The 16401-nt window shown below is 37.3% G+C and overlaps 1 protein-coding gene across 7 annotated transcripts; it reads right to left on the reverse strand.

Moving 5' to 3' along the window:
* Nucleotides 1–214: 214 nt before the first annotated feature.
* On the reverse strand, nt 215–15445 carry LOC105060939 (cyclin-T1-3). Of its 7 annotated transcripts, none has more exons than XM_029260625.2 (7): nt 15062–15445; nt 11497–11704; nt 10983–11064; nt 9109–9243; nt 3149–3324; nt 2912–3063; nt 215–1782 (listed from the first exon to the last, which is right to left on the reverse strand). In XM_029260625.2, exons 2-7 carry the CDS (start codon nt 11682–11684, stop codon nt 743–745), a joined length of 1773 nt encoding a protein of 590 aa, XP_029116458.1. In that variant the 5' UTR covers nt 11685–11704; nt 15062–15445; the 3' UTR covers nt 215–742. The 7 variants fall into 7 exon arrangements, with proteins under 7 accessions (XP_029116458.1, XP_010943132.1, XP_073107648.1 ...); XM_010944830.4 differs by having other exon boundaries at nt 11497–11831; XM_073251547.1 differs by lacking the exon at nt 15062–15445 and adding an exon at nt 12483–12745 and having other exon boundaries at nt 11497–11831.
* Between the last annotated feature and the right edge of the window lie 956 nt (nt 15446–16401).

The raw sequence follows: 16401 nt of genomic DNA on the forward strand, positions 1-16401 counted from the left end.
AGCAGCAACCAACAATGACACCTGCAGGTGCTTGTCTCTAAAATAACACAATGGATGCTTCTGTTGGAATTTCTGGCTTACAGGTTAAAGGTCCGTACTAAATTATGAGTCATATCAATTCCTTAACAGTAGGATCTCTCAAGCATAAGCCATCAGCATGTAATGCCTCAACAATATTTCAATGACAGCATCCACACATTAATTACATTGAACATTAAGAATCCTGGAAAAAATATAAGTATCTCATTATATGATCATAGCAGGGTACAACTAGTGATACTTATCTTCCAACCTCAGATCGTAAATTAAACAAATTAGCTGTAAACAATTGAACGGGGTGGAATTTTTACCTCACCGTATTTCATTTCTTATACATGGAACAAAAATCACTACAGATTTGCAACCAATTGGATAATTACTTGTCACAGTTTTTGCTCCTCATGGGTCTCCATTGAAAAAGGAAACCAGCAAGGCACACCTTTAAGGCCATAAATAAACGTTATCAGGATCTGCACAGAAGAGAGTTTTAAAACTGGTATATATTTGTTTATATAAAATTAACTTCAAGATGAATTTATGATCTCTGAAGGGTCTGGACTGCACAAGCACATCATGGATAATAAAATTCTATCTCAGCATCCCGATACAGATCAGCACCTAGGCAAAGCTTGCACCCGACCAGCTTTTTCCCTTCTGAAGTGATAACCTCACAAGTTAAATGCCTTCCACCATTATACGAACATCAGACCTGGTTTTCCTGCCGGGGCCTTTTGTGCTCCCTCTCAGCACGTTCAAATCTTCCCATTACATGTGAATCATCAATAGTATCGCGGTGGTGCTTTGAGGATGATGCATGATAATGTGGGAGGTCAAACCCATCCTTTCCCGCAAACTGTTTACCTGGGCTCACAGCTTTCCTTTTCTGGCTGCCAGGCTCTGGAGAATGGAACTCCTGAATATCAAGCGACAGCTCCCCTTCTTCCACATTCTCCATTGCCTTGTCAGCTCCATGGTACCCATTCTCAGTTATACGGTCCAGATTTTGAGGCTCCTGTCTGTACAAAGGCTTTGACCAGCTATGCCTCCTCTCCTGCTTAATCCTCTCATCCTCAACTGCCAATTCAACACCATGTTCCAGCTCCCTCTCAATGAGGTCTTCTTCATCCATCAGATCCACCTTCCTAGCAACATCACCTCGAGACTTTCGCCGTTTCTCCAATGCAGCCTTCACCTTGTCCTTGTCAATCTTCTTTATAGCATCCAAGGGAGAGTAAACTTTGGGACCTTCATTGCCACCAATATTCCTGTCTTTTATTTCTGTGCTTCCACCAGTGACAGGCATCGAAGACTCTTCTACTGGACATTCAGACCCATAATTGGATCTGCTGTTTATGGCTTCTATCACATTCCCTGATTCAGGATGCCGATGATCCTTCAGTCCAGGTTCCACTTTATTGTCATAAAAGCCACTTCTTTGCTCATTGCTCCCATGGCCTTTGCTTTCATTTTGAGGAACCCTGTGGGCCCCATTTTGCCTATCAGGATGTAACTGATCAGGGAGTGGGCGAGCCAGTGAGCTTGTCAAGGAAGCACTCTGCATGCCAGCAGTTTTTGTTGCCTGAGAGTATCCATTTTGTGAAGACTCCTCAACAGCAGCTGGAGCTTTTGCAGGAGTCTGTGGGTTGGCCCCAGTGACAAAGCTCCCTTCAGCGTCATTCCCATGGGATGGTGGCTGTGTTGCACGGTTTTGTTCATACAACTCCAGCATTTGATTGCTCACCTCTGAAAGCAGAACACTTTGAAAGATAAGGACAAAATGAAACAGTACATTAAATTTATTAAAAAAATGACTCAGAACAAATTAGAATTAAAAAAGTAAATCTTACTCACAAATAGAAAGAACCCACAAATGGAGGAAATGAAAAAATTAATTAGTGAAACAGCAGGTCAACCAAACATCTGGCAATCTATGATATGCAAGCGGTCATGGCAGATGGTGAGTGGATCCGAAGAGCAGCCTTTCAAAGGTAACTAACGTATAATGTTGCTCTCGGTAATTTCAGAATTGAATAGAGGCCAGCATTGAAAAAAGAAAAGAAGGAAACTTCTTAAAAAAATGACATGCATCTCAAATTAGAGACCAGAAAAATGGGAGAAGGATGAGTTCATTAACAAACAAAAGGTAAGTGTTTATACGTTTTGTGCATGTGGGCAGAGGCAGACGCAGCAGCATATGCACATGTGTGCATGTTTGTGTGACATAACTATCCAAAAAAAAAAGCAGTTTATTTCACTTTATTTACATGATGTTTGGATGCCTTGCTCCTTTATCCATAAGTTACTGTGAATGGAGAGGGGTTATAAGCTGAAGGTTTTGATATAAATGAGGAGAGGTGGAAAAAGTAAGCTTCTGATTTGCGAATTCCAAGATTACCTGGATACCCCAAACCAGCTATTAAGTGGCAGGTGGTATCCATACTGATATGTCGTAGTGTAAGTTCAACTCTAGTCTCCCCATACCACGTGCATCAAATCATTTCAGTTGTCATTCGATCCATAAATGGAATACCACATGAAAAGCCTAACCAGGCATCCAAACAACCCTTGGAGGTCTGTCATCTTCAGATTACATCTGCATATGCCACACATGAATCCAAGTGCAAGATGATCTCAAACTGCTCTAACACATTTTTTAACAGGTAAAAACAGATGTCGATACTCCCACACAAAAATCAATATGCGGTTTCCACACAAAAATCAATACTGCAAAGAAAAAGTGGGAAAATCAGCCCTAACCCATAAAAAAAAATAAAATAAAATAATAAAATAAACCTGGATGGCACAAACATACAGGTAAATAAAAACAACTCCATATGACTATTATGTTGATCACTCTGTCTGAGGGACAAACCTTCCAACTGTCGTGGGGTAACATCAAATTCCTGCCACCAGACCTTCTCACCATCTGATGGAAGCTTCACTTTCAGAAACTTGGCAGCTAGAAAGATGGCACCAGCTGCAATATGATGGGGCTTAAATTGCAGGCAGAGCGAAGTACGTAGCCTGCACACCCCTTTCCAATGCACCATAAATACACATCATTGAGAATTATAATTGGAAAGAGATAAAAAGGGTAGGGTTAGCATACCCATCATTGACAAAATTCCAAGCAACTTGTGCAAGGGCATTTTGAGCAACCTTGAACTTCTTTATTGCTTCAACCAGGGGTTTATATGGATGATGCACATTCAGATCAAAACCAAGAGTTGCAAGTACCAGCCGCTCCCCAATTAAAATAAGTTCTTTCTGTTGTTCATATACTTCCTGTATATAGTAATGCTTAAAATTGTCATTTGGCATTGATAAATGATAACCATTCCTCATAAAGCATATCACTAATCAATCTAGACATCAAATGTGAGATCAAATTTCAAAAATATATAAAAGAAAAAAAAAACTGAAGGGCAGAAGATGGCATTGCCATTCATGCAAGGCAAGTGGTGCATTGGCAATTCACAAAAAAAAAAAGACACTAGAAATTAGCACAAATCACGTGAATGACCTAGCCTTCAGAAATATCCGACCATTCAATACTGACAGAGATGTGAATGTATACCCATCTTTCAGGACTACTCTGTATGTCTTTTATCAAGTTTGATTTTGAAATTTGATAGTCTAATCTCGTCTGCTCTTTTAGAAAGGGTAACATTTTGTTGGGACATGGTGAAAGATGATATTGCAGAAACTGGATCTTGTAAACAATGTGGAAGGTGGAGTTGAATAATGATTTCATCATCCTATATCCTTTGAAAAGAAGATTTAGTTGAGGTTTTTGACGAGGCCATTTCTTCCAACATAGAGTGTCCATTGGAACAGGATAATGGTGGAGTGTTTCATGGAAGAGCCCACAATAACACAAATGAATGGACCAAGATTTTTTTTTTTTTTTGAAGGAATGAATGGACCAAGAATTCAAATGCAAATGATTTGCATCAGAACAAAAAAAAAATCCAATCAGGATTACAGTCACATCTATTTAAAATTCTCCAACTGTTTCACAGCACTAGATTTGATGAAATGTGTTTAAAAAAATTAAGACCTGTGATAAATGACTTATGAATGTTATGGAGACCTTGGACAATAGAATTTTGATTTTGATCCAAGTTTAACTGTGTTGACATTGAAGAAAGTAAGAATGTCTGCAAATCCATGCCAAGAAATGAAAATGACAGAAAAGGACCATATGGATGGCACCAAGTACCTTTGGTTCTCTATCCATAAATTGGAAAAAAGAAAAAGAAAAACAAAGAACAAATTAATTTCAAGAGAAAAAGAAGGATGCATCAACAAGCACCTTTTTTAAAAGAAGACAGAAAAGCATAGTAAAAGAAAAAAAGCAAGCGATAGAAGAGGTAGCTAAAGTAAAGGAGATGTGGTGCTCCTCCCTTTTGTTTGCATAAGGACAAGGCAGAGGAAAAGGCAGAAAGAGGTCATTTACTACCCATTAAAGTTATTTAACAGCTCAAGGCACACCGAGGTGCCAAGGTCTCTTGAGGTCTGGTGAAAGAAAGTGTGGCACACATCTTAAGTAAGGTGCAATATATGTACACATATATACATGCATGCGTATACATATATGACTTATGCCTGTTTGTATTATTTTTTGCCATATATTATCAAATGCTTATGAGAGGGACTACATTTGTCCTAAGAGGGCATTCATTATTTTTTATCAAATATTATCAAATGCATATGAGAGGGACTACCCTCCTCTTAAGAGGAGAGGGCATTCAGTCCTCTTGCTTTTGTAGCTAATGGATCTGATTTTAGATGCTCCAGATATGTTCTCTTCTGTATGCTTTTAAAGGAAGGGCTGAAAGAGTTAATTACTTGGGTTTGGAGTCAATTATTTTTGTAATCCTTCTGAACATTACACAATGATATGTGGATGCGATTTCTTGCACAATGGAGGAGAGTTGGAAAAGGAGAGAAGAAAAATGAAGAAAGGAGAAAAGACAAGTCCCAAGGCTTCATAATATTCAGCAGAGATCATGAAATTAATATAAAGATGAAGAGGAAGGATAGGAGGCTTGTCATGATGTTAGCTAGGCTTTTATAAAGGACTCTCTCTCTCTCTCTCTCTCTGAGTTAGAGAGAGCTAGACTAGGCTACATTCGAGCAGATTTCCACTCAGATCAGGTCAGATCTAGGATTGGATGATGAAAGTCCCACATCAATGATCTGAGATATTGGATGTGTTCTATTACCTCTAGATTGCTTACATATCAAAAATCATATGATTTAGTGATGTCCAACCTATGACAAAAAAATGATCAATCTAAATAACAATAGATTATGTGTTCTTTTTTTATCACTTGATGCATAAGCTAGGGTCTTCAAATCACATGATTTTTAATATGTAACCAGCCTTAAGATAGTAGATCACATCCAACAACTCGGATCATCAATCTGGAATCTCCATTGTCCAATGCAGACCTAACCGGATCTGCTACAACCACCATGGTACAACCACTAGTAGCTGATTTCCCAAGAAGTGATTTGTGCATACATCTTTCTTTACTGACATTACAAATTAAACATGATGAAGGCTTTACAGTTAGAAAGTTCTGAGAAATATTTACAATCCCAAGCATAAGGCAAACAAAACTAATGGCGAAAAGCATGAGATTGAGAATGAATGGAAAAAGGAGCTCATAAAATGACTACCACGTCAACAATACTTTATACAATCTCACTGCCAACATATCAGTAAACAGGCAAAAACCTCTTATTTCCGAATTTAATGCTGATGAGCAAGCTGATTGTCTCATCTAAATCCATCTTATATAATTTTTTGTTGGCTCAAGAAATTATACACTCTGCAGAAATAATGAGTTCTTCCAATGCTAATGATGGCTATAAAGCTTGAAATGGAGAAGGCATATGATAGGATAAGGTCACACTTTGTAAAGAAGGTTTTAAACCATTTCAGTTTCCAGTTTAAATGGATCTCTTAGATTATGGCCGTATTTGTAATCCAAGATTTTCTATACCTATTACTCGGGCCCCTATTAATTTCTTACCTTTGGCCATCTTTAATAAGGTTGTCCACTATCATCTTATTTGATAACCATTTGTTCTAGTATGCTATCCAGATCCCCTTCCAGACCAAGGTGGCTTCATGTACATTATTTGGAATTTGTCTAGCTCTCGAGCTCCACCAGTTTCTATACACCAATTATCGTCTCCTCTTCTCTAGAGCCGATATTGATCAATCTGACAAACTCATGGAGTCTATTGATTATAACTTCAGATGTGGTGACAAAAGATTAATCTTAACAAGTCATCTGTCACATTCTCTCTGAGACTTCATAAGGCACCCAAAGGAGGATTGCTAGGTGATTGGGGATTAACTTGTTTCCTTGTCCTTGAAGATACATTGGTATTCCTATAATGGGTACAAGGCCAAAGAAAAAGTTATTTCAATTTTCTAATTGATAAAGTGGAACAATGTCTTAGCTTTTGGAAATAGAAATATTCTCTCAATTGATGGAGGTTCTCTCATAAAAGCTGCCCCTAATTCCGTTCCATTTTTCTTTATGGCTAATTTGGTTATCCTCGTCTCAATCAAAACCCATTCTGATCACATTATGAGTATTTTTTTACGAGTTAATCTTGGTGACACTAATCATGGTCTTCATCTTATTCATTGGATGGAATTACTACTAACAAACACCTTCTTAGCCTTGGTATTCACAACCTAAGAAGAATGAAGATTGCACTTTTGGCTAACAATGCAGGAAAATTGTGCTTGGAGAGAAATAATATATAGGTCTCTTGAGTTTCTTCAAGGTTTAATTTCTCTGGCTATTGGGATGCTTGCAAATGCCCCCAAAATTGTACTTGGGCAAGGTGAGCTATTTGTAAGAGTCTTTTTGGCCACCTTCCAATGGGTTATTGGCGCTAGCAAACAAATCTCTCTTCTAAATCATTCATGGTTGTCCGGTATAACTATAGCGGAATGCCAATTACTTTCAACTCTTCTTTTCCTTTCCCCAGCTCACTTATGGTGGTTAATTTGATCACTGATGTTTGAAAAATCGAAAATCCAGTTTCTTTAGCACTGGTTTCCCCCAGAAAATGTGGACATCTTCACCTCCATTCCTTAACCTTTACAAAACTGGGAAGACAAACTTTGTGAAGACTCTTCATATATGTGGCAGGCAGGTCAGTGATCAAGATGCCTACCACTCCTTAATTTCAGGTGAGCATGGAAATCAAGCCTATGCCCTCAGGTACAAGCTATTCTTTTGGAAATTGGTGTGTGATCGCTTGCTATCTACCACCATATACCTCTAGAGGCCTCAATATTGGAATCAAACCCAGTCATTGCATTGATGTAGCTGAGAATCACCAACATGTTATTATATCCACACTCATGAGGTTTGGCTTGAGCTTGGAAAGAGATTAGACATTACTTTCTATTGGTACAGCAGGTCTGATTTTATCTCTACTCTCACATCTGGTCCTTCCCTTGAACAATCAGATCTAGAAATTTTCTTTTGCTATACTTCTCATAGCATTTGGCATGCATGTAATCATCAATTTTTTGAACATCAGCTAGGCATGCTCCTACCTCCACATCAGAACAGCTGTCAAGTTCAAGACCTTAACCAACTTCTCTTGGTCTTCTGGCTCCTTTGACTCACACGGGAACCCTTGGCTCATAGTAACTTGTTTCCTTCTCTTAATGTTTTCTGGCATCCCCACCAGCAAGGAACCTGGAAGACAAACATTGATGAAGTTCAAAATAACAGTGCTGGAGCAGGTTTCACCATTTGAGGTGAGCATCACGTTCCACTTATGGCTGCCGGTTTTGATCTCACCATCCAACTAACAATGGAAGAACTACATGGAGTTAGGGAAGGCATTACAATGGCTATCACCCAGTTCCAAGCCACTTCTCTTTGGGTAGAAGGAGATTCTTCTACAGTAGCCACTTGGTTAAATTTTATCACTGCTGTTCATATTTATATAGAAGCCAATCAAGTACCAGACTAGCTTGTCCATGTGTAACGGCTGTGCAAAGCAATGTCACTCATTCCAAAATCTCATTATCCTCAAGGACTGCTGGATATTTTGTATAGAAACACCACAGTTCTACTTTACCTGAGAGGATATGATCTCCTATCCCTACCCGGAAAGGAAAAAAAGGACTAAGACAACATGCACCAGGGAACAAGAATAAGGCCATTACATAAATAACGGATAACTATTGATAGTAAGAATGAAAAAGTACAGGAAAAAAACATATGTTAACAAAAGATCAATGTTATGACCAACACTCCTTTATGCCATAATCTCCCTTCCCTAGTACAGAATATTTATACTGCAGTACTGCCACGAAAGCAAAAGCAAAAGGCTGTGGCAAACACAATGTTGGGATCATGGTGTGAAGCTAATTCATGTAGCGTCCATTGTGTGTCATATGGTTAGTTTAAGAAGGTGACTAAACCAATTAACTTGAAAAGACCATCAGGCCTTTTCTGGTCCCAACAGAATCAATGGCACACAAGATGACATTTACGAGGGTGAAGTCAGCATCTCCAGCTCAATTAAGTTAACAAAAAGAAAGAAGATGGCACTATTATCAAAGTGTGCAAGTAAAGCTTCAGCAAGGTTAGACAAATAGACAATGACATTGTGCAATGTATTTAGTCATCGCTGCTGACTGGACAACGAAAAAACTAGTATTAAGAAAAAAGTGCATTGGAGATAATTAATGAATTGCTCTACAAGAAAACATAGGATTCATGAATATCTGATACAAGTGCCACACGAACCTAGGTTATACAAGACGCAAAGTAGTTGCTTGTTGATTGCAAAACTCCTACTTATTCATAATGGTCTGGGCATACATCTCAATGCCATTAATTTCCTCTTCTAAGTGAATTACAAACATAAAAACAAGGCTGATAAGTTACAAAGTATGAATCACTTCATGGATACCCAAGGAAAAAGAAGGTATTGAAGGCAGGAATGCTTATCAACATAAAAGAATCAAAGAAGAATTGATGTCAAGTGGAGGAAAAGGAGTAGATGCGTTACCCTCTGTTTAATTCGTTGAACAGCAGCAGGATCCTTTTTATGGATAATTTCATATGATACAAGAATAACATCCTTCAAAGGCCGAGGTGTTTCTTCAACTTTTCCCGCCAAAAACATGCACACAGTAGCAATGGTCTGCAAGCCATATCACCATAAAAGGTAAGCATCAGCATTGATCAAAAACCCACAACAATCACCACAGTACCTTTTACAGGATCCGCTCCTGTTAGAAAACCAATCTCTTATCATCACCAGCTCTTATTGGTTATGATCAAGTAACAAGTAGAGGACCAAACAGAAGGCATAAATACAAATACATCATTGTGAAACCAACGGCAGGGACTAGGAACGCAAACAAGCAAAAATAACTGAAAAGTGCTAGGCAAAATATAACTGCCACATGATTAAATCAAGTGAAAGTAAAATGTTTGCAGTCACTCTAATTGAAAGTGTTGCCACAAATGATGAAGTTATAGTATCTATTATTCAATGGATATCTCATAGCAAATCATACTTCAGCAAGAAGAGTAATACAATAAATGGGAAATATGGAAATAATTTGGGGACAGAACCCAAGTGAAGAATTGAACATTACTAAGATATGAGAGGATTTAGGTTGCAAAGACTCAAGCAAAACATTTATAAAAAAAATGAATAAAAGTAGCATGTAACACTGACAGTTTGCTCACACATTCATTTGCCTGTGTTTAACTAAAATAAAAATGTTTCAGCATTAATCAGGCAAATAGGTCTCGCCTTAGCATACATATGTCAAGTTCAGGAGTCAAACATAAGTAAACTGAAGTTGTCATTAGAAAATATATGCAACATATGGATACACATTAAATCTAAAAGCATTTAAAACATAACGTGCTGTCCTAAGTTAGAGATTGGTGCAATTCGAAAAGTTGTCTTACAACAAACACAGCATTTCAGAAATGCCAGATCTGATATTTATTGGATACTCTGTATTGATATCAGTTTACCTATTTCAAAAAAAAAAAAATGGTGATGGCTAGGGGATCTACTCCAGACATTTCCTGAAATGTCTTGAATACTTTTGAGAGCCACTAGGTTATTTGTCCAGTTGGTTTCACCCTCCATTATCATGTGCAATCTAACTGAGAGATTTCAGGAGTCTGCGCACGCGCACGCAGAAGACCTAGAACTATAGAGTTTTTAAAATACTGAACAAAAATTAATGTTTGTCATGTATGATATAGTTATCTATGACAACTTTTGAATGCTGTGTTGGGATTTGCAATATTGGTGTTTCTGTATATCATGTACGATGTGGTTATCTATGACAACTCGAATATTACAGAATGCTTTGCTGGGATTTGCAAAATTGGTGTTTCTGTATAGTGTCATATCCATCTCATGTCCTGTCTCCATGCTTCATAGCAAGATGGTCTTCAATTCTTCATGTTTTTTATTTACTAAATGGACCCAAAAGATACAGGTTTACACTCATTTGCAAAGAATGAATTGAATATCACTGCTAATTATAGGGAATAGCACCAATTACCTTGTGAAAATAGGGCCGGTATATACATATATACTGACACACACATAGCTATAGGGCTCTTTGTGAAGTTAACCAGTGGACTTACTGCAGAGAAGGTACCATACAATAGTTTTTCAGTACAGAAGATTATTTACCCAAGTAAACATTCTGAATTTGAGATTGTATGCTGCAGAAGAAGTCAAATGCTCATGGATCAGATAAAATAACAGATATCACTGCTAGCAAATTTTTTTTATTTTAAAACAGAATTCAAAGCAGTTATGATTTGGAGAGACAAAAAAGGCATGACTTGTGCATCCAAATGTTGATAACCACAGAGGTTTTCAATAAAGCAACAAATGCTTACCCTCCTATCATTTTTTGCGTGAGACTGGCGAAGGAAAAACCGATGACAAAATACAATTGCAGTTGCTATCGTTACCTGAGGTCTGCATTAAAAATCATTCAGTGTAAAAATAGGATATCATCAATTTTCCATGCCATGGGCATAAAATTGATAGCTAAAAGTTAAATTATAGATGATACTTGACAGAATCAATCTACTGAAAAAGGTAGAGGACTCAGTGCAGTAAAAATACAGTATGACTATAACTTTAGCAGCTAATTAGGAATACTCAGAGCACAAATCTCAGATTGTCAATGCATTTATTGCAAGACCAAACATCTTATCTATGATAGAAAAAAAAACAACAAAGATCCAAACCTTATAAAGAATTGGAACGGTTAACTAGGAGAGCAAAAAAAAAAAAACCCCAACAAAAAAAAGTGAGTGAACTTACACAAGAAGTCTCATAGATAAATCCTGCAAAAATGTACAATATGACTTGGTAAAGAGAAAAAAGAAGTGAATGGAAACTCACACTTTAAGTCTCATGCCTAAGTCCTGAAGAAATGTGCAGTATGACTTGCGAAGATATGTCTCCTTCTTCAGATCGATGCCATCTCTTCTAGATGGGGAGTTTTCTTCAATTTCCTTCCGGCTAAAATACCAAGTAGAACCAGTACGATGAACCTCCTCAAGCCTTCTATAGGGACTACTTTCCACCATTCCGTATTGTGAGGGATCACCTGGTAAAATACCAGCCATATAGATTTTGTTCACCAATTATATTAGGCTGAAAAAGCAGACCCGCCTTGTTCTATAGTATGTTTGACAATGTAAATTGGTCATGTTAATGAAAGCAAGAGCAGTTTCCTGCAAGAAATAGTATAGAGTCAGTGGAACAATTGTGTAAGTATTAGAAGTATTTGAATTGAAAAAAAAGCAAAGATTGTTGTGAATAGTTGTTTTATTGTTAAGCATATCTGTAGCCTTCCACATCCACATCTAAGAACAGCAAGTTATCAACAAGTTATTTTTCTCAATACAAGATGCAACACTACGACTAACGGATAAGCCTGTCATGGTATTTCCTCTACTGCATTAGCTGACAGTAAACATGACTCAGATGCAACTATACTAAAAATTAATTTCTTACTTAAATTTGTTCTAACATCTAGTACTTTCTAAAATCAATACCGAGCTTGAGGCAGTCACATCATTATCGTCTATTAAATTAATGATGTGGTATCATCCTTGATCAGAATTTCCAAAAAGACTAGAGAACAGATTTTTTTTAAAAAAAATTCTGAACAGTTTATTTGGGCAAATCAAGGTTTTTCAGCTATTTACTGAAATTCTTGGCAATTGCAAATACGACTGAGGCAGAGAAGCTTAAAGTTGAAGGAGAAGTGGTTTTTCTTAAAAAAACAGTCCAACAGATAAAAGAAACTTCTACGCTTGCTCTTTTCCTCCTTAAAACCTTGCATAACATAAAAGTAAATCTTCCAAATGATATAGACTCACCATCAAGATTAAAACAGATAAAAGAGATCTTAGAGAGAACCATTTTGTGAAGCAAAAGGTGGTGGCCAGCTGGTTGAATGACCCAAGCCTGAAATTTCTCTTTTTCCTTCCTTTATTATTTTTTTTTCTTTCATGTCGTTTCTTTTCTCTTTTCCTTTCCTTCTCTCCTTTCCCTCTTTCCGAGCACACAAAGAGAGAAACGGATGCCTCCTCTCTTTCATGAGACAGGTCAGGCATCTTTATGTCCTCCATCTAATAAATGAGCAATCCCCTCAAATATGTCGGCCAGCCCTATATTTGAACTAGAACAAGTCGGGCTTGCTTGCTAAAAGAGCGACTAACATGAAAAGAACAAATGACTAAAATATACCACAGTGAGCTGCAGTCTCTATTGTTGGATCCAAGAGAGTCTAAAATAACAAGTCCATTCCTCAAGCACTGCAAAAGGCAAATAGAATTCTGTGAACATGCACCCTCCTTTTCATCTAAGACCAAATCTCTAACTTGTCAGATTCGATAGTTATGCGGTGTCAAATGTTAGAGGTACTGTAGTTAACTTTTGCTGATAGAATCACTACCATAACTCAACTAGATTATGTATCAATGTTTGCCTGTTTTGATCCTTAGCTTTATAACTTGTTCAGAGCATAAGCAATGCCTTCCACCTTCCAGTGGCATCATTAAAGGCAGCCACATGCCACTAATAGAGAGAAACAAAATGTAGTTTGGAGACCTAGTAGCCTACATCATAACTAGTTTCCATAAGGTATGATGTAGCATAACAGTTACCATCAATTAAAAGAAATAAAATAATGATGCAGAAGGCTCATCTGCAAATTACAGTGGTTCTGAAGTGCCAAAATTTTATTTGGTTGGTCCCACAACAAGTCTATTTTATATCATAAAGGAGATTTAATAAAGGGTAACTGTTTATTTTAGGAAGTCAAATGTTGTGTTTTTTTCCTCAGACCAGATGGTAAGGTAAATTATTCCTTAAATTAGAATAGGCTGTCTGAAAAAAAAGTTTCCAAGAATAAATTTATCATGGCAATATGTCATTTAGCCAACATTTGGAAACCACAACATGCTGGGAATGAGGAACCATAAAACAAAACCAAATAGTTGGGAAAAGACTAGATGATTATGGTTGGAAACCATGGTCTGTAAACCTCCTTAAGAACTAACATCTCTCTACCCCCTAAATCTCTGTGCAACAAATGAAGATCCAAGAAAAGATGCCTAAAATTACAAGCTGACATGCCTCCAAAATGAACCTAACAAACAGCCATAATATGCAAACGTTATCTAATCCTGGTGAGAAAGGCAATATAGCAACAACGGAGAACAAGAGCTTAATAGGTAGAAGAGGAAGGTTGTAATCTGAGTTTAACACTCTAAATTTAATATGTGAAATCAAGACAAAGATTCACAGGGGCAATAGGAGGATTCAGTATATTTTTTCCACAGTTTATTTGGGCTGATAAAAGCATCATGACTAAGTTATGACAGAAGGGGCCACGAAAAGCATTATGACTAAGTAAATGTGTTATGACTGAGAAATTAACATATTAGTATAGCCAACCTTATTTATTGCCAAAGATATCTTAATGAACTGACAAAAAGAGATGCAAGCTAGATCCAAACAGCAAGAGACACTTGCAACTGGCTGCATCATTTTCTTCTCTCTGTGAAATCACTACAGAAGAATGAGCAGCATTATGTGAAAGTGGATTCACATATTTCCTTTGGACGTTCACAAATTTGGCTGAGATCATGGAGAGGGCACAATATCACTTTCTTGTGTCCTGAAGAAAGCCTGACAAGTTCAACACAAGGCTCACAGACCCAAACTACCTGGAGGATTTACATGTCCCGAAGGATGAAAACAAATGAAGATACAGAGGCAAGGCAGGGAAAGAGAAGAAACACACGCAAAAGCAAGAGAAAATGAGATTAGAAAAATCCCACCACGCACATAATCAAGTCAGAGAGTGTTTTTCCCACAACACGTGCTGTGACTGCGGAGGTCCAAGTATCACCTGTTCTTCCATCAATTTTTTGTTTGAATTATTAAAAAAAAAAAAAAACAGTTGCATCACAGTTACGGAATTTTTTCCCCACAACCTCCCACACACTATATCTCACCTATAATGAAAAGATTACCGGGAAGAAAAAGAAAAAGGGGGAAAAAACGCAAAGGCACTATCCCCAAGAAACCCTAAGCTTCATGTTGATCGTAATCCAAAGTTGCAACCTTTTGCTCAGCAACTACAATCAAATGCTCCAAACATTGTTAGACACAGTATTCTACCCCTAATTTTTACTGATCTCTAGAAGTTATTATCAGATGTCAAAAGCATTCACATGAATAGAGAAAATTTTACCAATGCCAAACAAGTAAAACCCTAGCAATCAATTTGGGCGGACAGAATTAACAAGGCGAAGGTTTCAGATGCCAGCGGATTAGATACTACATAAAAAGCGCGAAGGTTTCAGATGGATTCGATAAAACCATGCTATACATCCAAAGCCGATCCAAGCTCGAAGAATAAGGGGGCAGGAAAAAAAGAAAAAAATACCTTGCTCAGAAGAAGATCGGGATCCCACGCTCAAGCCTACAGCCTCTGCCTTCCAATCGAAACCCAAGCGAAGGAATTTGGAGGACGTAATCGAATAGGGGACGGCGGAACGAAACCCTAAACCAGTGGGATCGGGATTGGGATCGAGGGGAGAGTATGAGGAGAGCTAATAGGGGTCTTGGCCGCACCCTTTTCCTCTTGCGCGATGTTTTATCTAATAATCTAACGGGCAGCGTGGTGTGGGGGCACTCGCGCTGCACGTGCTTCAGGAGAGGACCCGGGGGAGTAGCGGAGCTACTCGAAGTCGGAGATGAGAGAGAGAGAACGCAGATGCGGTAGCGGGTAGGAGGAGACTGATTAAGGAATAAGGGTTTAGGGTTTGGAAAAGTCAAATAGGATTTATGTCAGACCGTTGGGAGCTTTATCAGATGTGTATTGAGTTATATATCATGATGGGCTTAGATTTAGATAGATGTAAATATGGAGGATAAATAGGACAAATATGCTAGGTAAGAAAGAACATAAATGGATATCAATTCACTCAAATAAATAAATTGATTTCTTAAAAATTATTGAATATTTTTATGTAGATAAAGTAACAAGAATTCGAGGTATCAATTGGCTTAGTTGATAAATAAATATACCATTAGCTTATTAAGTAACATAGTGGCAAGGCAATATCCGAACCTATTAATTTTGCAAATACAAAAAAATAACCACCACAATAATAAATTTTAATATAAAATAAATTATAAATATAATAATTTAGTTTGTAATTTAATTAGAGCAAATAAGAAAGATATTATGAAGGTTCTGATCTAGCCTCAAATTCTTATGAAATGCTACATAATGAGTTTACCAACCATGTTTGTCACTTATGGTTAAATATGAATATAGGTTAATCTGGCTCCGGTGTACATTCAGAAAGAGCACTAGGTTGAATTCAGGTTACTGTTTATTATGAACCATCGTCAATTTTATTTGAGGCAACTACACTTTACGGTGTCAAAACAAAAAGAACTTTATGTTCAAAAACAAAAATTGCAAAACTTAAAAAGGAGTTATTCAAGCATGTGGAATTCTACTCAAAAAAAAAATTAACCATGTAGAACTAATCATGTCTAAATGAGTAATAAATTACACCTACCACAAAATATGGTGAGAACACAACATTTGAAAACAAATACTGATATTATCACCAAATACTACTTGGACATTGGGTATCTAGAGCAAACAGGAACTTCATAAATGAAGATGATTTTTGAATAGTAATAAAATAATCAAAATTGAAATAGAAATCCTGATGAAAGAAGAAAACTCTTTTAGATAGAATTGACTGG

Source organism: Elaeis guineensis, chromosome 2, assembly GCF_000442705.2.
Source record: "Elaeis guineensis isolate ETL-2024a chromosome 2, EG11, whole genome shotgun sequence".
Taxonomy (NCBI): Eukaryota; Viridiplantae; Streptophyta; class Magnoliopsida; order Arecales; family Arecaceae; genus Elaeis; species Elaeis guineensis.